The 27,738-nt window shown below is 41.3% G+C and overlaps 1 protein-coding gene across 1 annotated transcript; it reads left to right on the top strand.

Moving 5' to 3' along the window:
- The first annotated feature begins 274 nt into the window (after window positions 1–274).
- Window positions 275–26,253, top strand: ide (insulin-degrading enzyme). The gene is made up of 25 exons (XM_053436364.1): window positions 275–639; window positions 2,679–2,863; window positions 3,588–3,795; window positions 5,691–5,860; window positions 7,013–7,135; window positions 8,003–8,115; window positions 8,224–8,386; window positions 8,751–8,843; window positions 8,958–9,049; window positions 9,387–9,467; window positions 9,845–9,948; window positions 10,973–11,075; window positions 11,185–11,307; window positions 11,730–11,812; window positions 12,396–12,540; window positions 14,981–15,091; window positions 15,306–15,426; window positions 16,354–16,445; window positions 17,294–17,405; window positions 20,091–20,258; window positions 20,786–21,058; window positions 22,063–22,124; window positions 23,720–23,792; window positions 23,892–23,959; window positions 25,239–26,253. The coding sequence occupies exons 1-25, from the start codon at window positions 554–556 to the stop codon at window positions 25,332–25,334; spliced, it is 3,048 nt and encodes a 1,015-aa protein (XP_053292339.1). The 5' UTR covers window positions 275–553; the 3' UTR covers window positions 25,335–26,253.
- The last annotated feature ends 1,485 nt before the right edge of the window (window positions 26,254–27,738 follow it).

Here is a 27,738-nt window from a genome sequence, read left to right as displayed (position 1 = left end):
CAAGAGTTCAAAATCCTGGTGCTACATTTCATTTTTTGTCTTAAAAGTGGAATAAACTAAAAGTGAAAATAAAATCACGACATTAAGAGCATAATATAAATAACTAAATATGGGTTTGACAATTAAAACAAAATAATATTACTTTTAAAAAACGTGTTCGTCCGACTCATCACTTCATATCTCTACAGATGATTTTTCATTAATTAATTTATTCCACTGTTGGATTGGATCCAGGCTCTGACCGGATCTGACGCACTGAATGCAAAATTGTAATCCACGCGCAGCCTAAACAATCGACATCAGAATCAATGACACGACGCGATTTACAGAAAAAGCTTCAGCGATCTGCGAAATGTCAGTCAATTAAAATGTCCGTATGTGTAGAGTTAATATAATTAGTAGACTTTGTCGTGATTGTACGTATCAGTCGCTTAATTTTTCGGAGAATCAATGGACTAATAGTTGGATCACGTTGCCCTCCGCGTTCGATTGGCTGGGTCTATTCTAAAATGGCGCTGTAAGAACGCAGGTTTGTTTTCCATGGGTGTAAAGTATGTTTAAGTGCATTAACAGAACAGCCCAGTGTTCCAGATACCTCCAGTCAGCAGGCACCGGTTTCTGTCTCAATCAAGGTTTTAGGTGAGTGTTGCCAGACAAAGGCCGAAACTCTTTGATAAAAACCACGGAATTATTTTCCACGACACGCAGCTGGGTAGTTAGCATCAGAGTTTACGTTAGCAACTTGGGCTGTTAAAGCCGGTTTGTTGACCGGCTAGCATCACTGGTTAGCTTTGTTAGCTCAAATGCTTTGCGTGCGGGTTGCCTATATAACTGGACGAGATATAGTTTACTTTACAACAGAGTGTGTTTTTGTATGTTAGCATCAACCTAAACAATCTGATCCCGCTGCCACCATGACGCACGTTATCTTTATCTTTTTTGATAAATGAAGCTAACGCTGGTGTCCCTCCTGTGAGTGGGATTAAGGTCCTCTGGCTAGCTAGCTACCAACGCTAATCTCCACTGGGTTCGATGAGAAGCACCAATATGCGTCCTATTAATTCACTTTATAACACGGAATTGAGAATTGTACGTATTTTTGGCCAAACATTTCTACAAACCTAGTCAGGATATATTATGGTCTTCATTTTAGTCGTGCCTCTAAGTAAATATACAAACTGTTCGAAAATGTTATTTAGCTGTATTTCTGAAACCGTTCCCCACAAGTGCATTTGCAGCTGTAAATAAATGGCTTATTTGTATTCCTTTACAAAATGGGCTACATCAAACATTCAACAACAGCACCGTCTCTCACAGTGAGGTTACCGGCTTTGTGTCATTGTTGCGTTGTGTCCTGAATGTCGCCGTCAACCTCACTTCTGACCTGAAGGTAGTGTCTCCCCAACACTCCCCAGTTGGCTTTTTATTAGGTGCACCTAGTTAAAACCAATGCTCTTGGATTCTACTACGGTCAATCCTACCTTCACACATTGAGGGCCGCGCTTGTGCTGCTGTTAAACCGTATTGCATTATTCACAAAGCTGTGTGTTATATTCAGTCCACACACGGATTTACCTTTCAGGGCAAAAGTTTGTGTCTCCTAATAGATTTAAATAAAACACTTTAATGCACAATTTATGCTCAGTGTACTCTTTCATAATAAGGTATTACGGTCCCCTGTAAAAGTAATTGTATGGGATGGTCTAAGCTGAGTATGAGTCCAACTTTATCTTTTATGGCAAGAAGTTCAAAGTTTAAATTCTTTTTTAAGTACCTTTTTTTTTTTTTTTTTTTATAAAACCTCTAGGATTTACCTTTTTAATATGTAAAATCAGGTGTCTGATCTTTAAACAAATATCGCCAGAACATAAAGCTTGATGAGTGGCACCAGGTTGGTTTCAATCAGTCTGCTGAGAGCCACTTAAACAATGGGATCAGGGAAGCAGCTGTCGTATAACCTCAATATGAAATTGGTTATTTTTCACAAAGCTTGAGAGGGATATAAAATGTTTCAAAGAATTCAGGGCATGCAACTGCGAAGAACATAATGTGAGGCAAGATTGTGTAGTCTGATGAGACCAAAGAAGTTATTTGGTTGTAAACTGCACAGGTACATGTGGTGAGAGAGATATCATTTCCAAAGTCAAACCCAGTGGAGGCTCACTCAGGTCATAAATTCTTAGGAAGAATGAAAGCAGACCAGTATCAACAGATATTCAAAGCAAAGCCTCTTCAATCAGAAAATGGCAGAGCATCAGTCAACAAGGAAATGGTCCAGAGCGCGAAGCAAAGTAAACTCAGGAACAGGTTAAAAAGAATGAGTTTTTTTCCATGCCCTTCCTTGTCTCCAGACTTGAATGTGGACATTCTTCATGAAGTTAGGCTTTTTAGTAGCAGTGTTGTGTCCAACTGTATTCAATTTAGCTGGGTGATCCTAGTGAACTACTGACTGACCAATATATCCGTGTATATACATGATGCACAGTATTTTTCTTGAAGGTTTCAGAAATATACTTGGATGTCACTTGTAATTATTTGGACCCAAAGCAGGCTGCATCTGCAGTTTCCCTCAGCTCTAATATCTCCTTCGGCCATAATGTTAGGTTTGATCAGAGTGAGGACATAAAACAGGAACATGGCTATCTGCATTAATCTTTTGACTGTTTCCTCCACTACAGGCTGGTGTCATCCTTACCACTCAGAATGACCGACCCGGCTGTGCAGAGGGTGGTTAGAGACATAATTCGCTCTCCAGAGGACAAACGGGTTTACAGGGCTCTGGAGTTTACCAATGGCCTGAAGGCCATGCTCATCAGTGACCCAACCACAGATAAATCCTCAGCTGCTTTGGATGTTCACATAGGTGAGGTATTGTCTTGCCAGCCAGTGGCTTTCGTCCCCATGGGAACCTGTATTATACCGGTTTAGGGCATAGAAGTGGAATACAATGCGACTATCTTGCCCCACATATAAAAATTCCTTCAAAGAAATTTACTTTACAGATAATAATCACATGTACAGAGTAAAACCCAATGCTGCTCATATTCTTCTCTATGCTTTGACCTCTGCGGCCAATTGTTCCTGTTGCTCTGAATGACAATGTTAACAAATTATTACTGTCTACCTCTCATTTTGTGTTAAAACTACTAACTCGCAAAAGCTACGTTGTTATGATTTAACATGTAACTCTCCTCAGATTAAGCCATAGTAAGTTGAAAGGAGGGAGTGGTGATTCAATTCTCAACACTTAAAGCTAAATTGTGTTTGTGGACAGATGTTTCATAGTTGAAGATGTACTGATAATGAGGCCAGAGTATGCCAGGTATTTTGACTAGTACATCTTTCAGAGTAGTAAATTGCATACACTTCATTATTTAAGTCTCATGTTTAAGAGTAAAAAGATTGCTGAAATGACACTTATAACAACTATTGATGTACACCCTGAATCTTTTTCTGCTCTTTGCTTTCTTCCCCACCCTGGCTGACCAGCTTGTCAATCTCTGACACGTATCTGTTAACATTAATGAGCAAATTGATATAGCTTGATTGATTACATTTTTTTGTGATCATTTCTCTTGAATTCACAGGTTCATTATCGGACCCAGGGAATATCTCGGGCCTGGCACACTTCTGTGAGCACATGCTGTTCCTGGGAACAGAGAAGTATCCCAAGGAGAATGAGTACAGCCAGTTCCTCAGCGAGCATGCAGGCAGCTCCAATGCCTTTACTAGTGGAGAGCATACCAACTATTACTTTGATGTGTCCCATGAGCACCTGGAAGGCGCACTTGATAGGTACGTTCCTGTTATTTTAATGGGATTGCTTTTTCGTTGTCCTTCCTTAAATGTAAGCCTTAATTAGCAAACCTGAAAGTAACCTCTAGACAGCTGATCATTCTCACTCCACTCCACTTGCATAGAGGAGACCTTTGTTCAATTAAAGTACTTGACATCAGTTTGTTGAAGTCAGGCTTGGGGAACCTGTCAAGAGCCATTTCAATTTGTGTAACATCCTCCTAGGTCTATACTAAATAATTGAACTTGCATCACACTAACCTCTCTGATGAGAGGACTGGAACTGCTCTTTTACGAGGGGTTTGATGTCAGATGATGGTGTTGATGAAACCAGAGAGAAACTATAACTTTTTTGTGGATTCCTTCAGACCTTTTTTGCAATAACTAACATGTTTTAGTTTTGTCTGGTTTTAGCAACTCTGTCCACTCTACTCAAAGTCTTACAAAACAAATGTTTACCTCTGCCAAGACAGTTATGTTTTCATCCCTGTGTGTGTTTGCTCTTGGTTTGTATGTTTGTAAGCAAGATTACGCAAAAACTACTGAAATGATTTCCCCAAAACTGGGTTTGGCAACAAAACTATTGGGTTAGCTTGCCTTTCTGCCAGAAAAGTTTGACCTGTGCTACATGTGCGTTCAGGTCACCCTGACCAAGTGTTTTTTAGGTGTCTGGGTTCCTTTTTTTAATAGCTTTTTATGAATTTTGTTATGTTCCAGTTTAAAGTCTTTCAGGGAGCACACACGGCTCCGATGCAGGATGTCCCACACACCTGGTCTAAGTGGTTGTATCAGTATACGATTCTTCCCATGGGAGCCCAGTTGTTAATTCACGAACGCTGCCAGGTCATTGTCTGTCCGTCTTTGGTTACCAGACCCTGTTTCATTATGCTCAATTTTGTAACCATCAGCACTAGTTCCTACCCCCCTCAAACTAGAAACCTCAGGCACAGGGTGAGACTGATGTCCCTGGCCTTGCTGGGGAGCAGAGCTCCCCAGTCAGCTGTGTCAGAGGACAGTCAGGTGGTGTCAGTATTGAACCTATAGGGATAAGGTTACCTACTTATAAATGAATGATAGTCTAGCAAGCACCTGTGTCTGTAGCACAGACTAATTGTTCCTCTGTGCCAGTGAATTGCAAAGGCCATCTGGATGCTAGTGTGGTTGGAAAGAACATTACAGAGTGTGCTGAAATATTGATGATTGTCCATCTTTGAAAATAGAACAGCAATATGTCTGAAAGAATAATTTGTCATCTACGGTTTGAATTATTTGAACCACTCGTATAGTTATAATCACAGTGACTCTAGACATTTGATAATTTAAAATAGTGGGATTTTTATACCCATCATCTTATGTAAGTCTTAATGCAACCCCAACCCAATACTTAATGCAAACACCTAAAGTGTAGTTCATGTTTCAGAACAACATTCATGATGTGATTGTTATGCAAGGAGTCTTAACAGATTTAAGCATCCAGCAACATTTTAGTTCAATCCAACAAGGATTTTTATCCGGACTTTGAACAATATGCCATCTGTTGCTTAAATCTACAACAGCAACTGATCTGTGGGGTGGCTTTAAAAACATTCAAATTGTCTGTGTTCGTATCACTTCTAATTTACATGGCAGTTGCTCACACCTAATGTTCATGCAAATTTCGTTTTTTCCCCATTACAGACTTTATATATTTTTCTGTTTCTTAAAATTGTACTGTGCACACACACACACGCACGTATACATAGATGACCTTCATTTGAATAGCATTTGGTCACCAAGTGCACATCTTTTATTGTTGAAAGTTACAAATCCCTGGCTCTTTCATTGTAAATGTAAATGGTGATTCTACATAATGTAATGTGGTATGTTGAATTAGTTGTCATTTTTTATCTGTGTAGGTTTGCCCAGTTCTTCCTCTGTCCACTGTTTGATGAGAGCTGTAAGGACAGAGAGGTGAATGCTGTGGACTCCGAGCATGAGAAGAACCTAATGAATGATGCCTGGAGGCTGTTTCAGCTAGAGAAGGCCACTGGCAACCCTAACCACCCCTTCAGTAAATTTGGAACAGGTAGAAACTCCATTACCACCATTGCTCGTTACATTAATCACTTATGTTATAGTAAGTCATCGTTGCAGTCTCTCTCTGTGGCTACACACCAAACACAATTGAGAACAATAAGTATTTAGACACTAATAAATTACTAAAGCGGTGTAATATTTATATATATATATGGTCCTATGAATACTTCTTATTAATCAGCATTTCCCACCAAATCATTCATCTATGGTGGTAATAAGTGTACACGCATGAAGGTCACCTTGACTCATAACAGCTTCTGAGTGACAGGTACACAGGCTAAACGGTTAAAGATTATGTCTTGCTTTACACAAAGAACTGCGTCACACTTGCCAAACAAGGACATGGTTTTCTAAAGCTATATGGGCAATAAATATATTGATCACTAAAATGTTCAGTTGACATGGAACTGTTGCAGTAAAGCTTCTCATATCATGAAGGGAGCATGCTGTATTTAACTGAATTGCCGGATTAGAGTAGCACTGGCTCGGAGTAGCTCCATGCTCAAAATAGCCACCTGATGGCAGTCTTGAATTATATCGTCTTTATTCCAGTTGAAAATAGAGGAGGATCATACCGGCCCTGACAAGCTCCTAACTGACCATCATAATCTTCTCCAGATTAATTCCTATTCATTGTCTCAAAGTTTCAACCAATGGCACCTGGCTTTCTTCAGAGGTTATGCAGGCAAGCAGCTTGTTCATGTACTTTAAAGACCATTTTCACTTTGAAACCATAAAGTGAAAATAAAAAAGTGATCATAAAAGTGAATCATAATCATAGTGATCCTAATCCCTTAGCCTTTCAGGTTCTCAGCCTAAACCACTCACATGTTTGTAAGGCAGCAATGAATGAAATCTTATTCCAAAAGGAGGCGTATTCATTATTTCACCCTTTTCTGTGATCATCACCTGTCCATTCTTTATAATAAATTTAAGGAAGTGTCAGTCGGCACTGGTCATATTTTTTAATCTTTTTATTTAAACAAGCTTTTTAATTGAGGTTGAACTATGAAGAATAATGTATTTGCAAGGTTTCAAAGATAGATTATTACATCTGTTCTTTGTCATGAAGTAGTGGCATTTAAAAATCAAAACAGAGCATATACTCAGTCAAAATATATATCCCTTATTTCTCCTACAGGTAACAAGTTGACCCTTGAGACCAGACCTTGTAAAGAAGGGATCGACATCCGTCAGGAGCTCCTGCAGTTTCACTCCATGTATTACTCCTCTAACCTCATGGGATTGTGTGTGTTAGGGAGAGGTAAGAGTTCATGACTCATAAGTAACATTTAAATTTAACAAAAACATCACTTGGCTTTAACAGTACTCTAAGACATTAAAGGGAAACAAACAATACATGTCACATATGACTTGGTGTGTTGGGCAAGAACCATAGATTTTTATATATATTTTTTTAATTAAAAGTTTAAAACTGTAATTCTTGGAAACCATCGTTATGAAAAAGAAGCTTCTACCTAATTCTGGTTGAGTAACTTCTTAAAGGTTTGTCCATATGTTCTATGCCCTACAGCTTATCATATTGTATCTTTACCGCTTGTTTAGCTATGCTGAACATTGTGGGATGTTCTATTTATTTTCTCATCTCTCTCTCCTCCCTCTAGCCTTTCACGCTTCTTACTCGTAGTAATCCCTTATCGTGAAAACTTCTGCTTCCTTTGTGGTAGAAGTACAACCTCTTCCTGTGAAGACATTTACAAACACTACTGATGTAACTTAGCTAAAAGGAAGAGTTAACGGCTAAAATGTTTCACAAATATGGTTTCAATAGCTTTCTAATTACACCATTAAATATGATAAGCCTATGTAATGATGCATCAATCAATATCATCAATTATATATTCTCATCAGCTTCTGTACAGCATTTATTGTTAAAATAAATTATTGCTGACAAACTGATGTGAGCATCCTGGAAATGAGTAATAATGATGAGACGGCTTTAGTAGGTTTTTACTTAAGTAGATGAGCGCATTCAAAGTCAAAGTCGCATTCAAATCTTCTGCTAAACAGTTAAACATCCTCATCACTCATATAACCTACTTATTGTATTTTAACTTAATCTATGATAAATGAGAAAATTCAAGTTTTTGTCCTTCTTGGTTACCTACAGAATCATTAGATGATTTGACCTCCATGGTGGTGAAGCTGTTTGCAGAAGTGGAAAACAAGAATGTGCCTGTGCCAGAATTCCCCGAGCATCCCTTCCAGGAAGAACACCTCAGAGTGAGCTGCTTAACTTATCGCCCCAGGATTTATTCAACTTTATACCTAAGAAGTTATGATGTAATTTCCCAAGCAACTTGATTTAATGTTCTTTGTGTTCTGTCATAGCAATTCTACAATGTGGTGCCTATCAAAGACATCCGGAACCTTTATGTGACCTTCCCCATCCCGGACCTACAGAAGTACTACAAGTCTAACCCTGGACATTATCTAGGACATCTGATTGGCCATGAAGGACCTGGAAGTTTGTTGTCTGAGCTAAAATCTAAAGGTAAAAAGATGGGTAAAGCCGCCAGATAATGACAGACATGTTTGGAGCATTTAGGGATTGTGATAGGTTGAAAGTTATCTTTTTCAAAAAAAGAATTGAAAATGGAATTAAAATAAAAATGAGAATTTACAATTTTACTTTGTGTAGTTCCCATTTTATAGAAAAACCCTAAGATAGAGTAATTGCCCACCAGAGTATACTTTTCTAATTCATAATCCAGATTTTTTTTTAAATAATTCTAAATATATTATCAAGCATATGCAGAGATTTAAATTTCCACCATATAAAGAAATAAAATCTACTCATGAATAAATGAAAAATAATTATAATGCTAAAGGTGATCAATTTGATTTATGATTTTTAGGTTGGGTGAACACGCTTGTCGGAGGGCAAAAAGAAGGAGCCAGAGGATTCATGTTCTTTATCATCAATGTGGACTTGACTGAAGAGGGCCTTTGTAAGTAACACACCTGACTCTACATGTTTGTAAATGTTTTCCTGCACATGGTTGTGATTATTTGTTAATGAGGCTATGCGTTGATAAAGAACATTAATCTGTGTGTTGATGCAGTGCACGTTGAGGACATCATCTTCCACATGTTCCAATACGTCCAGAAGCTGCGTACAGAGGGGCCTCAGGAGTGGGTGTTTGATGAGTGCAAGGTAATGAACGTTCTCTACCCAGCGACAAGAGTTCAGGTGGAGGGGCACGACAAACTGGACCCACTTAGTTCTGGTTAGCTGAGACACTAATAAAGCAGCAGAGACACTGACAGCTGAGATTGATGGATTCAAACCTGTCAGTTACATTCATCATCTTCTCTGCCGTGTCTCTCTATGCCATATAAATGAAGCTGCATTATATACAGCTTTCATACTGCAGTGTAAAATCTTTCTGTGCAGTTCTTTCCGTCTAGAATCTGGTTAGACATTTATGTCGTTTATATCTATGTCATGACTTTGCCTGTTTCAACCTCCAAATCTGTCTCTTTCTCTGTAGGATTTAAACAAAGTGGCCTTCAGGTTCAAGGACAAGGAAAGACCCCGAGGTTACACTTCCAAAGTTGCTGGATTACTACATGTAGGTCCCCTCTCCATCTGTAAAGGCTGTTTCCATGGCAACACCATGCAGCTCATGGCGTCATTAGGCTGCGTGCTCCTCATGTTGACTGCATTGAGAGAATGAAGATTTTGCAGAGTTACAGTCAGGATTGTCTCATCAAGACTCATTTACTGTTTTTACCATGGAATTTCAATTCACTGTCACTTGCTAAATTAATGAAACCTATAACTAAAATGATAGATTGATTCTCACCTCCAGTGGCGGTTGAATCATTCAAATATTTTAGCTTTAAAGAAAGTAAGAATTTAATTCTCTGTCGTTGCCTCAAATTTCTTACTATTTATCTCCTCACCTCCAGCTATACAGTGCTATCAACTGTCGGCTCTGTGTTTCAGTACTACCCCCTTGAAGAGGTTCTAGCAGCAGAGTACCTTTTGGAGGAATTCAGACCAGATCTGATCCAGATGGTGCTGGATAAGCTGAGACCAGAACATGTCAGGTCAGTGTGAGAACATCAGTCTCTGGTCAGTTTCAGAACCACTGAGGGACGCTGTCAATATATAAGTATAAAATGTTTTCTTTGTTGTTTTTTGAGGCATGCTCAACCGAAGAGTGTTGACACTTTGGCCCGAATAAAATATTTCACCTTTAATAATATGTTATATATAAGTGGGAGTGGGTGGGTTTACTGGTGGGACCTCAACTCCGCAGCTCAACTCCCTGAACATTACTGTGCAGATTCTAGCTCTAAATGATGTCTCCAGCACAAGATGGCTGCACCTGTGTTAGATATATTTTGGCTTCATTATTTGTAGTGGAAGAAAGTACAGACACGTCATCCTTCTTTGCGCACAATCATTGCACAGATTACAACCCACACAGAGGGAGAGTGACGTCCTTTTCTGTAGCTGTTGGCTGTGATATCAAGCTTTTAAAATGTATTCATAGATGTAGCCTTTAACTGTATATCATTTCATGCGAAGTGCAGATGTGTGACGACTCTATTCTTTAATGCTCACCATGGAAGAGATAGCTTGCACTCAGTGACACTGATTGTTTGAATGCCAGTCTCTTCCTTTGCTAAAGTGGCTTTTTAACCTTGGGGATTCACCAGCGCTGCTTAAAATTCATTAGATTCCCTTTAGTGCCAGTTTCACTCAGTCCGCTGGAAGGGAAGTTATAGCAAGTTTGATTGCATCATCACGCTTGCATTGAGTCATCATGGGTTGTTTAATAAGTAGTTATCTACTGTTGCTGTTTTTTTTTATTGTATAAATGTTTAAGTTACCAGTGAAGCACAAACTCCAAATGCAGGACACTGAGGTCTCCAGTCGTTCGTATAGGAATTCAAAATATTTCTGGTCAGTTTGAGGCAAACATGTGTTCAAATAGAACACTAATAGCAAACCACTTTCATCTCATATTGTGGAGTTGTGGCGTACAAACAGTATCTAATATGCTTGGTAAGAGATGTGTTTTTATCATGTAATGTGACATGGTTTTCTTTCTTTTTTCTTTTCCAGGGTTGCGGTGGTGTCAAAGTCTTTTGAAGGGCAAACAGACAAGACAGAAGAATGGTATGGCACACATTACAAACAGGAGGCCATCACCGAAGAGACCATCAAGGTGATCAATTAAGTCATTGTGGAGTCTGTTCTTCTTATTTGGTGTGGGTGTATGACTGCTGTGGAAGTCCTAAGAGACGCTGCTTGCTCAATGTTTTCCTGTCTTCCAGAAATGGGAAAATGCAGACCTCAACGGCAAGTTCAAATTACCGATGAAGAACGAGTTCATCCCAACCAACTTCGAGATCTACCCTCTCGAGAAAGACTCTCCATCAGTACCAACTTTAATCAAGGCAAGATTTGAAAAGCTGCTCTCTCACCAAAGAATTGTTACTTTCCTTACCTTAAGACAAAGTCGCTGCTGCACTGATATAGTTACAAATCTCTTACACTTTCATATGGTGATAATGTTTTTCCTTGTGATCAAGTGATACGGTTGAATTCATTAGTTTTACTTGAAGAACAGCACACATATTCCATTTTGTGAAAGAAAGACAAGATAAGAGCCGCTGTCTTTTTCTATTAGTACTTGCATACCATATTTATAATCTGTTAATATTAAACTAACATGATGTCAAGAGTCTGATTGTGATGATAAGCTGAGGTGAGCTTTTGCTGGCATCTCCATGGACCCCCATGCAAATGCTTCTTTTTACAGAGTGAATGTTAAATGAATCTAAAAATGACAACTGCCTGCTTGTGGTGTTTCTTACAGGACACTGCCATGAGCAAGGTGTGGTTCAAACAGGATGACAAATTCTTCCTGCCCAAGGCTTGTCTGAACTTTGAGTTCTTTAGGTGAGTCAATATCTATGAACCTGTGTAACTCACCTGGCACCAAGTTCTATGTCAATGCAAATCACGTTTAGTTTAGTAATACTAAACATCTTCCAACTTTTTTAAGTAATGAAAAAAAAAAAAAACTCACTACCACTAAATATCACAACAGGATTTCACTCGAAGATGAATAGTTTTGCACCAACTGTTCAGTTTTCATATAATTAACTTCTGAACACAATCTTACTTTGGAGGTTTCTTCCCCTGTTCACATGTCTGTATTTCAGCAGATAACACCTGAAATTCTGCCAAACCCTTCTGGGTGGGACTCTAGTTACACAGTATTAGTCCATTAGACTGTAATTAATCTGTTTACACCATATCTGTAATAAGCTGCCAAACCGAATCTTCAGGGCATTGTGAAAACTGTACTCACATACTGTAGCATTACACCCTTTAATAACTGCAGCTAATTGTTTGGTTATTTGTAAACTCATGTACTGTACTTGTGTTCTCTTCAGCTCTTACCATGAGACAATGAAGAGACTAGTATCTCTATGCTGTGTTTCTGTGCTTTGTTTAACCACTGCGGTTTCCTCTACAGCCCGTTTGCATATGTGGACCCATTGCATTGTAACATGGCATATTTATACCTGGAGCTCCTCAAGGACTCCCTCAACGAGTATGCATATGCAGCCGAGCTAGCTGGTTTGAACTATGACCTCCAAAATACCGTCTATGGGATGTATGTAAGTATTCAGAAAGGCCTTCCCAGTGCACACACACCACATCCCAGACCTTACGTCCCCTACTCATCACCTCAGACTGTGTTGCTGTGGCTCAGCCAGGCAACAGGTAATTTGAAGCTGTTTACCTCGTCAGATTGGAAGGTTTTTCTTCACAATCAGATGAATGGAAATACAGTTTCAGAAAACCACTTATTTGTATTATCAAAGTCATTGTCAATTTGAGACATGTGGTAACTCTCACCTTTGTAGCTTAAGAAAAATGCAAATAATTTACAAAACCTTCTGACCTACACCTGGTTGGTCTGTTGGGTCTGCGTCTTTTTTTCATTCCTCATTATTCCCATCTCACCCATGTTCCATGAAACCTCATCATCTGAGGAGGTATTTATTCTCTCACAGTTTTGGGTTATCGGAGGTAATTGCATACTTGCAGTTAACACCATGCAGTATTTAAATATGGTGATTTATTTTGTAACTGGGCTTGCGAGTCATCTCTAGAGGAGTTTGTGCCTGTCAGGACAGACAGCTGGTCACAAGGCTGCATATACATACTCTTATTATCATTCTTCTTATACTTGTTGTTTTCTTTCCCCCTCTGGTTGGCAACCCCTCATTCCCAACTTTTTATCTGTTCTTTTTTCCCTCCCATTAGTCGCTACCTATACACAGATCCCCTGCACTGCAACATGACCTACTTGTTACTCAGGTTACTGAAGGATGATTTAAAAGAGTATACATATGCAGCCCGCCTGGCCGGGCTGGTGTATGGCGTAGCCTCAGGGATGAATGCCATCCTCGTAAGTAAGCTGTTTGAATTTTGGAGGGAAGTGGGGCACCAGTGAATGGTTCGTTCTGCGGCTGCTACAGAGTGGAACTGGCTTGGTGGTCTGCGCTCTATTTGAACATGAGCAGTGCTGTGTGTCGTTTGTGCAACCTGCGAGATTTACTGGAATCTGTGATTGCTGCTGTGCTATCTCAAACTTAATGTTACTGTAGGATAGGTAATGCTGCCCTCTGGAGATGTCATAGGCATTTGCATTCACCCAAAGGGATTTAATATATTTTTTCTTTACTAGACAACTCAAATTAACAAGGCTTTCATTTCTAACATGAGCCTATATGAAATGAATTATATTTGAGATTATTTAAAGTACTGGCCTTTTATTTTATAGCCTTGAAAATAATAAACCTTAAACATTTTATGCAGACTGTCAGTATACACTGAACTCTAGTGGGTTCAGCTGATATTACGGCTTCACTTCTGAAATTTGTTCAGGGTAATGTCTTCAGGACACAAATAATGAAGTCAGAAGAGGCAGATGCAGATATTTTTAGTAACATTTCTGCTGTTAGTGCAGAAAAGACGATGGAAGTGAATGTGTAACCAGGACGTTCGGTGGACATGGTTAGCTGCGATGGTTACATAAGTTTAAGAGTATAGCTTTGTGCCTGTGTGTCAGGGATTTAGTGTTCCATAGCAAATTAGCAACCTACTCACGTATGACTTATTTGCGGTGGTGGTGCTTTTGTTTTTTTCTAACTTCTAACTAACACTCTGCAGCCTTTTGTTATATGATCCAGTAACCTGCATTTTTTTTTTGCTACTCCCAGTAAATTTCTGATTGCGTTGTGCCCTTCGGCACTGTTCCTCAACACACTGTAGCTGTGTGATTGTGTTTGGCTGATTTGAGTCAGCAGTATCGGTGTAGCTGGCTGACCTCTCTTCAAGGTTAATGATGTTAGGAGAGATTACTTTTAACAGGTGTCACCTCGGGGGCTTAGCGACGCAGAAGCGTGGAATGGGATGAGTCTGAGAGGGAGCATTGCCATGTAGCTGCAGGTTTTTGCTGAATCATGGAAGGGCCATAAGGTTTGAATTACATTGCAAAGTGAAGCTTTAAATAACCTTCACAAATTGAGACTGTCACGGTCTCAATTTGTAAGATATATATTTCCATAAGAAAGCATCATCTTCCTGAGAGATGACAGTGAAATATGTTACCAGAGATGATGAAGTGATTCTTCCTAATTTAGATCAATCTTCTTATACATATATTTAATCATTCTGTGACATTTCATATTTGTTAATGCACAAACACGCCATACTATACAATAAGTATGTCAAAGACTTTCACTCATTGAATTAAAGTGGAATGTCAGTGTTTATTAACCGTACTGGTGCTTTATTGGGACTTTACCTTTTAAGTATGAATTGTAGTGAAGTTGACTCATCGATAGATGGGGGATTTTGTTGAAAATCATTTGTTCTGCCAGAAATCAAAGCACTTATCTACACATTAGAAATGGATCCCTCAAAACTTAAAATAAACAAATGAAGCTCCAGTTTGCTCTGTCACACACTGATCACCTTATCTAGCGTCATCTTATCTCTGTGTTGTTTGATAACGTACCATGTGTCCTCTGTCCATGTCTGCTACAGCTGTCCGTTAAAGGTTACAATGACAAACAGCACATCCTGCTGAAGAAGATCATTGAGAAAATGGCCAACTTCGAGATAGACGAGAGGCGCTTTGACATCATCAAAGAAGCGGTAAGGTCTGACTGCAACGCAATCATCATCATCATCATACAAGTTTATGATGACTCATGGTTGAGGAAAAATCTCTTTCACCAGTTCACTGAACATCTTTTGAATCTTTATTTTTCCTTCCAACACAAGAGCAGTGATGTAGCATTAGAAATAATTTTGACTCTTTCAGTCCCTGATGTCAAACTGTCTTGACCATCTCTCTCTCTCCCTGCAGTACATGAGGTCTTTGAATAACTTCAGAGCCGAGCAGCCTCACCAGCACGCCATGTACTACCTCCGTCTACTAATGACTGAGGTTGCTTGGACCAAAGATGAGCTCAGAGAGGCCCTGGATGGTGAGACACTGTTCTTAATCGCTCTCTTTACGTTCGTCTTTAAGTCCCAGTCCTTATTCCTTCAATCTCATTTTTCACTTTGTGCTCATTAGCACCTTTTCTTCTATGGGCCAAACTGAAATTCGCATAATTAATCCCTTTAGTGAGGATTGAACTGAACAAATGAAGCTTGGCCTATATAGCTGGTTGGTAGAATGAGTTTGTTAGTGAATAGGTAAGAAGGAGCTAGGATAAAGTTTGAGGTGTTTGGTGTACAGTCTTTCACTCCTCCCTCTCCTTTGAATCCTCATTTGAATGCTGAGGCTGATTTCCAGCAGATGCCTCCCTGGCTGCAGTCCTTCCTCTTTGCAGTGCCAGTGTGAAACCTGAAGGGAGGATTATGTTTTTACAACAGAGCTTACACACCTTATCCCTGGATTCACATGAGACTCGATTAACCTGAAGGGTCAAGGCCGGAAGCCCCGGCAACACGGCCTCCAATTACCACAGCTTGTTCTCTTGTCAGTGTCCCCACACTAACACGTCCTCTGTCTGGGATCTTTTGACCAGTTTCTCTTGCTTTTGTGTGTTGGTGCTGCTATGGACAAAGAATACATTATATAAATCGAGTGTCTGTGTGTGTATCCATGTTGTAGCTCATCCTCGTGAATGTAGGTCAGACTTAGCTTGAATTCAGATTGGCCAGCCCACATTGAGACAGACTGGATTTTGTGTGCATGTGTAACTAAATGCTTTGGCTGTGTGTTGTTCCAGGTTTGCATGACAATCTATCACGTGACCCTGTTTATGTCTGTGACCGAGATGCTGTACAGTGAAATTGCCACACAGCATTTATTCACCTTTTTTTTTCCAGATTCAGTGTTGATAGCAGCTTCTGAAATCGCTCTTTGATAAATTGCTGTTGTGTGTGTGTGATCTGTTTTCCAGATGTAACGCTCCCACGCCTCAAGGCCTTCATACCTCAGCTATTGTCACGGTTACATATTGAAACCCTTCTCCACGGAAACATCACCAAGGAGGTTTGTCTGGAGTTACTTTTTTAGCGGCAGCTGAGTGAACTGGAATTTTATGACACTTTTATGTCTGTTTTTCTATCTAAAGCTCAGTAAAAGTTCAGCGAAGCAGCATGACAATGTATTTTGATTTTTTTTTTGAAAAGCCCAGTCAGAGCTCAGACCTGAAGCCCTTAAGATGCTGTGGAAAGAGTCCAGAGCCGTTTACATTACATGTCTTCAAAATATGATTCAGCTGAAGTAGTTCTGCAGGAAAATTACTTGCTATGCTAAAAAGTGGAAGACTTTTGAGTGTCCACACTGAGGTTTGGGATTAACCCAACTAAGCAGTACCTTGTTTTTAGAAACATACAATGCTGTGGTCTCGTTCAAACCGATTTGTTTCAAGCCCTGAGCACAGCAAATATAATTACATTCACTGCCTTTGTGTTATGGTACCTGTAGTAGCCCCAGTAGACAATGGATCACAATTCCTGCTAATGAAACAAACCATCTGCTTAGAAAGTTAATGAAGGAGGAACATATCCAGTGAATATCAATCTAACCTCACTGAGTATTAGTGATGGTTGAGAGCAGTGTATTGCCCACATATACCATCAATTTGCTTTACAAGGGGGAAAGGTTCAATGTCAAGCAAACTTAATTCTGGTCTTGTAGAGCTTAGAGATTAATGCAACTGTCAGTGAATGCTGGAAGCAATTAAGGATAATGTACATAGTAAATCTAAATAAAATAGGAGCCAGCTTAGGGGAAACCGTGCACAGTAATTAAATTGTAAAACTTTTATCGTACGATTTATCTTGAAAATACTTTTAAAGTTTTTGTGGACTAAAGTGTATTTTCTCTCTCCCCAGTCTGCTCTTGGCATGATGCAAATGTTGGAGGACAAGCTCATTGAGCACGCTCACACGAAGCCCCTCCTCCCGAGCCAACTGATTCGCTACAGAGAGTTGCAGGTTCCAGACGGTAGGTCCTGTACTCCTCCACACCGCTCTTATTCATCAGCGGCCAGTCATGCCGGTCTCCATGGCGACTACGCCGAAGAGTTCTTACCCAGTGCCTCTGCCCTCGTCATCAGTGACGCCTTCTTACGTTTGTTAAGACTTGATTAAATTCAATATCCCTCGTTCCCCACAGAGGAACCTAACTGAGTAGAAACGAACGTCATCCGGCAAAGTACACACACAGCCTCCTCTGCGCAATACAGAGATGACCGCTGACATGCAAAGCCAAGCACCTGTGCGACCTGTCTGATTACATTAGGAAACTTGAGTGATATGGAGAGGAAAAGCAGAGCCGTGCAGGGCCACCCGGAGACATCCTGTGTGTCACCGAGGGATTTTCCAGGTTTGGCTCCAGGCTGCCAGTCAGACACAGAGCAGGGGCACAAGAGAAGGACGAATAGGACGTAAACACAAAATTGGCTTAAGAAATGACTAACTGGCTGGTTGTCCTAAAAACACATTACTCTCAGAGCTGAAAGCTTTGGAGCAGTAAGTTCAAATTAACCTGCAGGCGATTATACAGGGATCTCTGTGAGAGCACGTGATCTTAAATGAATCATTAGACTTTTTAGTACAAGGACTAACGCCTTGGCCAATGTGGCTGGGGGGGGCAGCATCTGACGGCTGCATCGCTGATCTGCTGTGACTTCTGCACGTCTGGAGTGTGTCTGCAGTGAAGCTGCTACGTGAGGTTTCTCGTCTGACTACTTCCTTGAATAGAAATAGGTCTGTGCTCAACTAAATACCAGGACATTACGGTACGAAACCCTGACACATTCGACAGACTTCGGTAAAAGATAATTTTCACTGTCTATGTTTCTGTGAACCAGGCACGCTACACAGAGAAAATAGGAGCAGTCAGTGTTGCAGATTTAACCCGATAATACAGGCGCTGAAACGAAAAACCAAGAGGTTCCGCGAAACACCCCTGAGTGGCCTGGGTTCAACTCTAGAAAATAGATTACTCGACCACTAATGTTCTTAAAGTCTTATTTTACCTTAGCAAAGACTCAACAACCTGGCATATCTTTTAAATGCACAGAAAATGAATAACTGGGTTATTGACACAGTTCGTACTTGACAAGCAAATACGCAGTTTTATTGTATAGTGTTTCATGGTTGTTGTTTATGCCACACTGACAGCGTGACGCTTTACTTTTGTGCTTTGAACAATCAAAGTTGTCACCTATTCCTTATTGTGTTTTCTAAGTGAACTTAAGTGCGAAGTTAGTAGAAGAATGCGAGGGCAGTTTTGAAAGTCTGTGCACACCCGACGCTTCCTGAGTGCAGAGCCGCAGTGCTCAGTCAGCATGTGCATAAAGCTACCTGCATTACCCAGCCTTAACTTCTCTTTCATTCAAAGTGAGCTTGATCACACTGGACTCAAACAAACTGAAGCAGAGCGTAAAAGAAGCTGGTTTTCCCCATGGATGAATGGAGGGCTCCTCAGCAGGCATATTTCAAGTAGAGATAAAAGGCTGGAGGAGGCCAATTTGGAGACACTCAGCAAAAAAAAGCACAATGTTGGTATTCAGCAGAACATCTCCGCCTTTCTGAAGAGTGTCCCCACTGTCCTCCGTCTGAACCTCTGATGTTTTACACTCAATCAGTGCCTCAAGCAAAGTGCCCAGGCTTGGCTGGCTGTGTATCTATTACAGAAACAGCTCAACACTTGTGCAAGGTATTTTACTCAGACTTAATGATGCAGTTATTTTTGACACACTCTTTTTTGCAAAGGGGAATGGATTGTATCGATGTGTGTATCTGAGCCGGTGAAATACATTAGCATTCTTATCTCGGATGATGGATCATTGTGGATTTCGGTTTCTACTTGAGCTCACTGACTGCATTACATGCTAAGTGTAGTTGTCAACATATCTCACCAGGGTGCAGTCATGTTAGAAAGAATTCTTTGAACATTTACAGGCTTTATAATCTAAATTAAATCTACACACACAAAGCAGAAAGAAATTAAAGTGCTTATGTTATCTTATTCTGTCTTCCATAACCTCCTTCATTATCTGGTTTATGTTAAACTGAGCGGCACAAGACAGGGGAGGGTTTTTTAAATTATGAAAGCGTTTAGATTTAAATGACTTGAAACTTTTCTTAGCTACCTCAATGACTGTTAAATATACATCTACCTAAAAAAAATGCATGGATACACTTTCAGTTGGGTTACTTTCTTTAGTCTTGAGACAATTCTTAAAAAGTGAGCTGTGTTTTTCATAAGACGAGAATATCATCACAACAGTTAATGCTCCCATGAACAAATTTTAACTACCAGGAAAGCAGGCACTGGCCTTTCTTCTGACAGAGATACCGGCACTGAAAGGTCACCTGACAGGTCATGTTCGATTGTGCCTTTTCCCCAGAAACTTCACCTACATTAATTTGTTTCTGGGAGCATCGACTGGTGTGTGGACATTCTTGTCTTTTGATTTTTGTAACTTCTGTCCAGCACCCAGTGTTAATCAAGTTCGGATGTTCTGTTTTTTTTTGTATACCTTGTGAACGTTTGGTTCCCAGCTCAGAAGCCCTGCTTCTTTTTTTTTCTGCATCAGTAATTCATTTCTAAGTGAATGTGTTTGCATTTTCTGATTGATGATACTGAAAGAGACGACCCACTTTCTTCTGTTCCTCTCAGGTGGCTGGTATGTTTATCAGCAGAGGAACGAGGTGCACAACAATTGTGGCATTGAGATCTACTACCAGACAGACATGCAGTCGACCCGCGACAACATGCAGCTGGAGCTGTTCTGTCAGATCATCTCCGAGCCCTGCTTCAACACACTGAGAACCAAAGAACAGCTGGGTGAGTCCGAAAATATCATGTCCAATGTTTAGCTTATTGGATTTTCCAACCTACTTTTCAAGTCACGCAGATGCAAGAAAAACTGCTGGGACTAAGTGAATTTGGGCATTTTTCTTAGAAGAGGATTTTTAATCTGCATTTAGAAATCAGATACAGCTCTACATAGAACAGGAACTGTGTAAGTGAAGTTTCTAAAGTGCTGATGATGGTTCAAAATTTTAGGGTAGATTGTGGCTCAGAACCACATTTCCTTGGCAGCTGTTCTATAATAATAGACGCAGACCTAATGTGATTATCAAGATAAATCGAAAGAAGGTGGTAAGAAATAAGCGAGGACCACGCTTCACTAAATCCTTCCTGTAAAATGCTTCTACCTAAACACGTATAAGGTTCATGTCTGTTAGCGGATGTGAAATCCATAGTTTGGAACCAAATGACCGTTGAGCAGTTTTTCTCTGATTTAAACCAAATTGTCTTCCTGCTTGAGGTTTAACATATCTTCCTTGTCTTCCCCCCGCCCCCCACAGGATACATTGTGTTCAGTGGGCCGCGGCGGGCGAACGGCGTTCAAGGGCTGCGCTTTATCATCCAGTCGGAGAAAGCGCCGCACTACCTAGAGAGCCGCGTGGAGGCTTTCCTCTGCACCATGGAGAAGGCTGTGGAGGAGATGAACGATGAAGCCTTTCAGAAACACATCCAGGCCCTGGCCATCCGCCGCCTGGACAAGCCCAAGAAGCTGTCCGCTGAGTGCGCCAAGTACTGGGGAGAGATCATCTCTCAGCAGTATAATTTTGACAGAGGTGAGGTCCTCGTCATGTCTCTGCTCACTGTAGCATTTTTCAAAAACCCTCTCCGGATCTACCAGCTGTTCTGAAGCGCTTGTGTTGCATACAAAGCCAGACGTGCTGTAAGTTCTGTGGTTCTCAGTATTTTGGTCCATCCCAGAGGTGAGCCCGATTAAAGCCCGTAATAATCTGCTGCCGTAGCACACCTCTCTGTTGCAGCGCTCTCCTGAGTGCAGTAATGGATTTTAATGGGCCTGAATCACTAGTAATCTGCCTAAAGCCCTGAGTGATGGCAACACTGAGCGGCTGCCTAAGGGGGTGGTGGTGATTACTGATACTAGGAGGTGGAGGAGGCTGGGTGGGCGGCTGGCGCTCAACGCCAAGGGCACAGAAAAACATCCAGCACACATCATCACTCAGGGGCAACAGACGTTTATTAGACTTTTTATTTAGAGACTGAGTCTTCTCTGTGAATTTCCCTCCTTGTGCAGCTCAGAACTTGGAGACAATATAACAAATAAAGTCAAACAATAAACTTAATATATAATGACAAATTAACTTGACAACATCCTGATATCAGAGCTTTTCATAAGCAACTGAGTCTGAACAGCAATTTAAAGTGAGTGTTTTAGATACACATTATTTTGCAACAATAACAGCTTTGACCTAAAATAAAACTGCTTTCACTTTAAAAAATGTTAAAATAGCAGTTTGACTAGGATTTATTTGTCTATATCCATTTTAATTAATTATATATCTACTTATTTCCTACCTTATGTTATTTTACATAAACCTTGTTAACATGTGCTTTTATGCAAGGAAGGGTAGGATGGGATTGTAGAAGGGCATTGGTTGATTGAATCTTATGACACAATAACAAACAGTACTTATTTAAAATGAACACACATAATGTGTTAAAATAGAGCTCATGTGAAGTCCAGGCTGTTTCCTCTGGCTGAGCAGTGATGTGTCTAGAACTGATTTATGCTGACACTTGTGTTTCCCTTGTCGTGTTGCAGATAACGTTGAAGTGGCGTATCTGAAGACTTTGACAAAAGAAAACATCATGGAGTTCTACAGAGTAAGTAGTTCAACCCTCTGTCACATGGGTCTTTCTTTGACTACATGTGACAGTGGGAGACATGTCCCCGTCCTCTACTTGTCTTCTCACTCAGTCCCCTCCTGAACTTGTGGACTGGGTGTTGTACTCAGACTTAATGATTTTTCTAGTTTTCGACTCACTCAATGTTGCAAACAGGAATGGTTTCTATCGATGTGTGTTTCTGAGTATTAAAGAGTGAAAGACAAGTTCTCATGTGAGTTGAAGTACCAACCCCATCATGTCAGGGGCAGTTCAGACTCTTCAGATGACTATTTAAACCTCTTGTTAAATATCATTAATCCTTATTCTCACTTGTTGTGATGAGAGGACGGTAAAAACCAGTAATAACACACAGATCTGAGTTTGAGAGTTTTAGCTTATTATTTCAAATGGAGATACCAACATCATTTTGAAGGGAATGAACATAAAATGGCTCCCTGGCTAGATTTGTTGCTCAGAGCGCCACCGTTTTATTTGAGCCTTAGATTATGATTATGGTTTGACCTAAATTTTGGGACCTTGTTGCCGTAGTTAACGCTGTACTGACTGCAGAGGTGCTGTTGGGTGGCAGCTACATGATTTACCACAATAACCCAACTTTAAGTGTTTCTGTAGCTTCTTTTCAGATGCTTTACCTCCCTGCTACACATGATCAGCGTTGTATTGATTAGCTGTACTGTCTGAATGATATCTCTCATATCACTGTTACTCAGCACTGACTGCATGATGGGTACATTTGTGATAACAGCAGTATTGGTCTAGTGTGTGTGTGCGTGTTTGTATCCACATGCACACATCGTTTTACTGGACTCAGTCTGCCCCCCCCCAGCTTTCATCTCCCTCCCTGCTTCTATTCATAGCCGTGGAGGTGACACTGACACGAGGTGCTCTCAGCGTATCAGCCCCGTAATGACAGCCAGCCTGTTTCAAGGAGGATAAACGGCCGAAGACGTGCGGCCGCTGAAAGAATTGGCATTATCTCTGCCCGGCAGAAACCATTCCAGGCCCCATGCAGAATACACCTAATGCATTTCTAATGTCATATCGGCTGCGATCACTCTCCCCCCCCCACCCATGTTTTTTGGCCAGCAGAGCCGACGCTGTGTGACTGCAGATGAGCCAAATCTTCACTCTGGTATAATCCTCCATCCAGAGACAGTGATGAGGCCCGACTGCGGAGCTGAGTCTCCACGGGACTGTCACATCTCATCCCAGACTGGGGGGGAAACCACGGCCATGTTGGCCACACTTTACCAGAGTTTTGAACCCTACAATACACCAAAATTAGTGGCTATATGCCAGTTTATTAAACACCGGTCAACATGCTAAAATCGACTCCTGTCATGTTGCCAGTGAAGGAGTAAGCCTCCTTTTTTTTCCTGGTGCGTCTTGTTAAACGTCACACTTTCACCTCCCGGTCTTGCCAGTGGAAAAGGGGCTTCAGTCTTTAATGAATGACTTTGACTCGAATGTGTGGTTCTAGTAATGATGCAGTCGTCATTTAACGAAGCCGTTCCAATGTTTCCCGTTTCCTTCCCGCTCATCAACTCACCCGTCCGTCTGTGTCTCTGCAGGAACGACTGACGATCGAAGCCCCGAAGAGACACAAGGTGTCTGTGCACGTCCTGTCCAGAGAGATGGACTCCTGTGAGTGTCTGTAGACGTGCTGGTCACATTGGCTTCAGTCAGCGTCAGGTTTACCTTGACGTCACCCTTACACTGTGTGTGTGTGTGTGTGTTCTCCAGGTCCCATAGTGGGAGAGTTCCCGGCTCAGAATGATGTCAACCTTGCTCCTGCTCCTTCTCTGCCACAGGTAACAGTCATGTTCTCTGTTTATGCTCCATCAAGCCTTCTGAACTAATGTGACAGGACATCAGTGAACTGCACACAGCACGTCCAGGCTTATTAAACACTAACTGCTTTGTACAAGAGGACAGAAACTAGACCCTTTAAAGAACTAGTCCTGCTCCGTGTGGACAGAAGTTTGTGTAGAGGTAAAATGTGATAATGCCAGTCATCGTACCAGACCCTGTGTTTTTAGCAACAGTCTATTTGTCAAATCACCTGAAAAGACCTAAACTAACAATGTATGGATTCCATTAACACTTAGAACCTTTGTATCTTACCCTGATTTATCCTGTGTATCTTACTCTTACTCCTTCTTGAAGTCTCACTGTGATACTGAGTGACATGTTTGATCATCACCATGGACTCACTGTTTATTTAGACTCAGTCCCACATCCAGACCCTGAACAACATTAGATCACACAATCTGTTAACATGTGCAGGTAAATGTTTCTGAACTGCTCCACGTCCTGCTGTTTTGAGTAAAGTTATTTAAAAAGTTTTTTTTTATATTAAAATCTATATTTATTGTACGACCTGAGGGTTTTCACATCCTAAAGTATTAACCAAGCTTCATGTCTTAGTTGTTAAATGGGATCCAGATAGTTTTGGTTTAACATTGTAGTTTCAGTTGCGAACAAAAGACTTTGGTACGATATATGCACCTCTACTTGACACTGATTGGATCGTAGAGCGACGTGCTCTGTTTAACCAGGGAACATGAATGAACCATTTCATTGCTACTCTAGTATAACTACGGTGTTACTACTAGCATCACAAACTAAAGGTACAATACTTAGGACGAGCACAATATATAAACAGAGGTGAAGATCGCTGCTTCGATTTCTTTTCAACTTCTGAACTGCAAGCAAACAGAGCCATTATTTAATTGGTCACATCTTCGGACCACCTGTGTTGGTCGGACTATATTCTGGGTCGTTGATCCGAGGCACGTTTCACACCCGTCACTTGGGTCGAGACCAAACTGAAAAGTCTCTGTGGTCAGTTCTGCAGAAGAGAAACTGCGTCTAAACTCAGGAAACTTCTACTTTTAGAAGAAGTGATAGATGCTGAGTGAAAAAGAACCAAAACCATAATGTGCGCAGCTGCTGTAACGGACTCGAGCTAACTCACTCGTCCTAAGTTAGAAAGTACTCATCGTAGTTGCCATAGAAACAATGTGCATACAGCTCTTAGAGTCAGGTGTGTGGGTCTGACCTGCTGTTTGTTTGTTTGTTTGTTTACAGCCCACGTTGGTTGAGAACATGACGGAGTTCAAGAGGAGTCTCCCTCTGTTCCCACTCGTCAAACCTCACATCAACTTCATGGCTGCTAAGCTGTGAGCGAGGCCTGCAGGTGGACACGCAGCAGCGGGGGGGGGGGGCGCCTGCTCTGTTCATCACACCCCCGCTCCTTCCCATCAGGAAGACTTTAATCTGACTGAGCCTGCATGTGTGTGTGTGTGTGTGTGTGTGTGTGTGTGTGTGTGTGTGTGTTTGGCTGGGTGTGTGTGGGTGGACGTGTGTGGCAGGCCGGAACCACTACAAGAAAAACCAACGCGTGTATTTGAATCACAAATAGCCGTGATCGTCAACGTAGCTGCGATTTAGAATTCACGCCAGACTCACAACACGTTCAAGCCTCTGAAAGGAACCACAACACTCACGCGCATCACAACACTGTGTAGGTTGTCCTAGAGGAAATAGAAACAAGCTTAAACAAAAAAAGACAAGGGCCAGATCCCCTTTTTAAAGAATGTGTACTGCAGAAGCTTCACACTAGGAGGTAATTTTATTTAAATAATAATTTGAGAGGCGCTGCTTCGAGAAGGGACAGCGGGGGTATTGTGATTATGCGCAAGCGGAGGGCAGTAGCCCCATGAAGGTCTTTTCTCTTTTTACGTTTGTCATGTAACCCTCGGAGGCTCCAAGTCGCTCCTGAAAACTTTATCTTAAAAGACGCACTCGGTAGAACGGAACATTTTGTTCAACCTGAAGAATGTTTGCCTTATAATTCTACTTTTAATCCTCATGATATTTTACATTTCTTTGTTAGGAAACTGGTGAAATGTTGGGAACCTTTTGAGGAGCTGTTTTAATTTCACAGAGAATCATACCTGTAAAAATAGTTTTTATTTTGTATTGCATTTTCCAGTAGTGTGTAATCCAGACATCTCAGGGTACCTCCATGCTGTTTGTTTTTTTTCTTTCTCATTGAATTTTTATTAGTGAAGAATTAAACTATAAAACACTTTTATCAGTCTGTCATCTACGGTCGTGCTTTTGTTCACTTCACTCGAGTTGCTTTCAGACGTTCTCCGTAAGAACCGAGATGAGAACGCAGCAGGAGATCCTCCACAGGCGTTCAAGACATTTGTAACAAGCGGCAGAAGCTAAACTGAAGGAAATCAAATAATAAGATGAAAAGTGGAGCCACAGATGAATGGGCGAGACCCGGTGTCTGTGCTGTAAAATAAAAACACGTGATATCTGCAGCAGAATGAATATCTGCCTGCTTGACCCCCCCCCCCCCCCCCCCCCCCCCCACACACCTCAACACTGGAGATTTGTCTTGTCGACGTTCTCCTCCGCTTATGTCTGAAAACAGCTTAATTGAGATTAGTTATATTTTGTAAAGTTAAAAGCTGCTGCAGAAATGAAGTGCACTATTATTTTCATTTTCTCCTCCATTCTGTTTTGCTCTGGGAGAAAAACGATCCTCACACTGTCTGCAGGTGAGACCTTGTGCAGCTTGTGCCTTTCCAGGGGGGCATCACTCACTGTGTGGCTGCACTGAGCTGCTCCTGGTCTGATCCAGAGCAGAATCCTGAACCATCTGTCATCCCACACCCACCCAGAAATGCTGGACTGTGTCCTGCCTCTTAACATAGATTCATAATGATAATAAAGAAAGCAGCAGCTCGCCTTCTTCTCTGAAAAGAAACGCGTGGATGTCTACAGGGAGTTGGAGAAAAGCTCTGGTCTGAATATATGCACTTCTCTCTCTCAAAGCAATAAACCTTGATGATGTTGGACAGTTTGAGGCAGAGTGAGACGTGGCCACAGCTCGATGGAGACGACTGTCCGCTCTGAGCACAGCGATGTTAGCGCCGTGCTCTCAGGTGCTAACCAGCTCTGCCGTGAAGAAGACACAAGCTGCCGAATAACGGCCCCCCAAAAGAAACAAGTCCCCTCCCTCCCTGGTGACCCTGCTCTCAGGTCTCATGGCTCACTCAGAGTATGAGGGTGGAACGTTTTACCTTCATACTTATGCTGTTAAGCTTCTTCAATGTTTTCCAGCATTTTCTCACATCAAAACATTTAAATTTACCTTTCCTAACGAGATTCCCCCTCATCACAAACTGCTGCTGTGTTTAAAAGGCACTATTTTCTTGTCCAGCAGCAGGTGGTGCATCCCCCCCCCCCCCCCCCAGGCTGCAGCTTGGCGGAGTGGTTTCCATGCAGCGTTCAGACTAGCACCATTAACATATCAGGCTTGGATGGGCCACGCACTGTTAACCTTGTGAAGAACCTAGTGACTGGTTTACATTTAATTCATCCGAAGGTTTCTTTAACAATTTCTCTGGCGACACTGGACTGTGATTGGCTGATTGGGTTCATGGGCTGATGACGACGCGAGTGTGGACGTTTTGAGTTTTGTTTCATTGTCTCCTTGTGTGTGTTTCTAATAAATAAACAATTAAACGCAAGCAGGTTTGTGTTTCTGTTACACACACACGACTCAGCC

This window comes from Pleuronectes platessa, chromosome 12 (genome assembly GCF_947347685.1).
Source record: "Pleuronectes platessa chromosome 12, fPlePla1.1, whole genome shotgun sequence".
Lineage (NCBI taxonomy): Eukaryota > Metazoa > Chordata > Actinopteri > Pleuronectiformes > Pleuronectidae > Pleuronectes > Pleuronectes platessa.
This window is presented reverse-complemented; position numbering and strand designations above follow the sequence as displayed.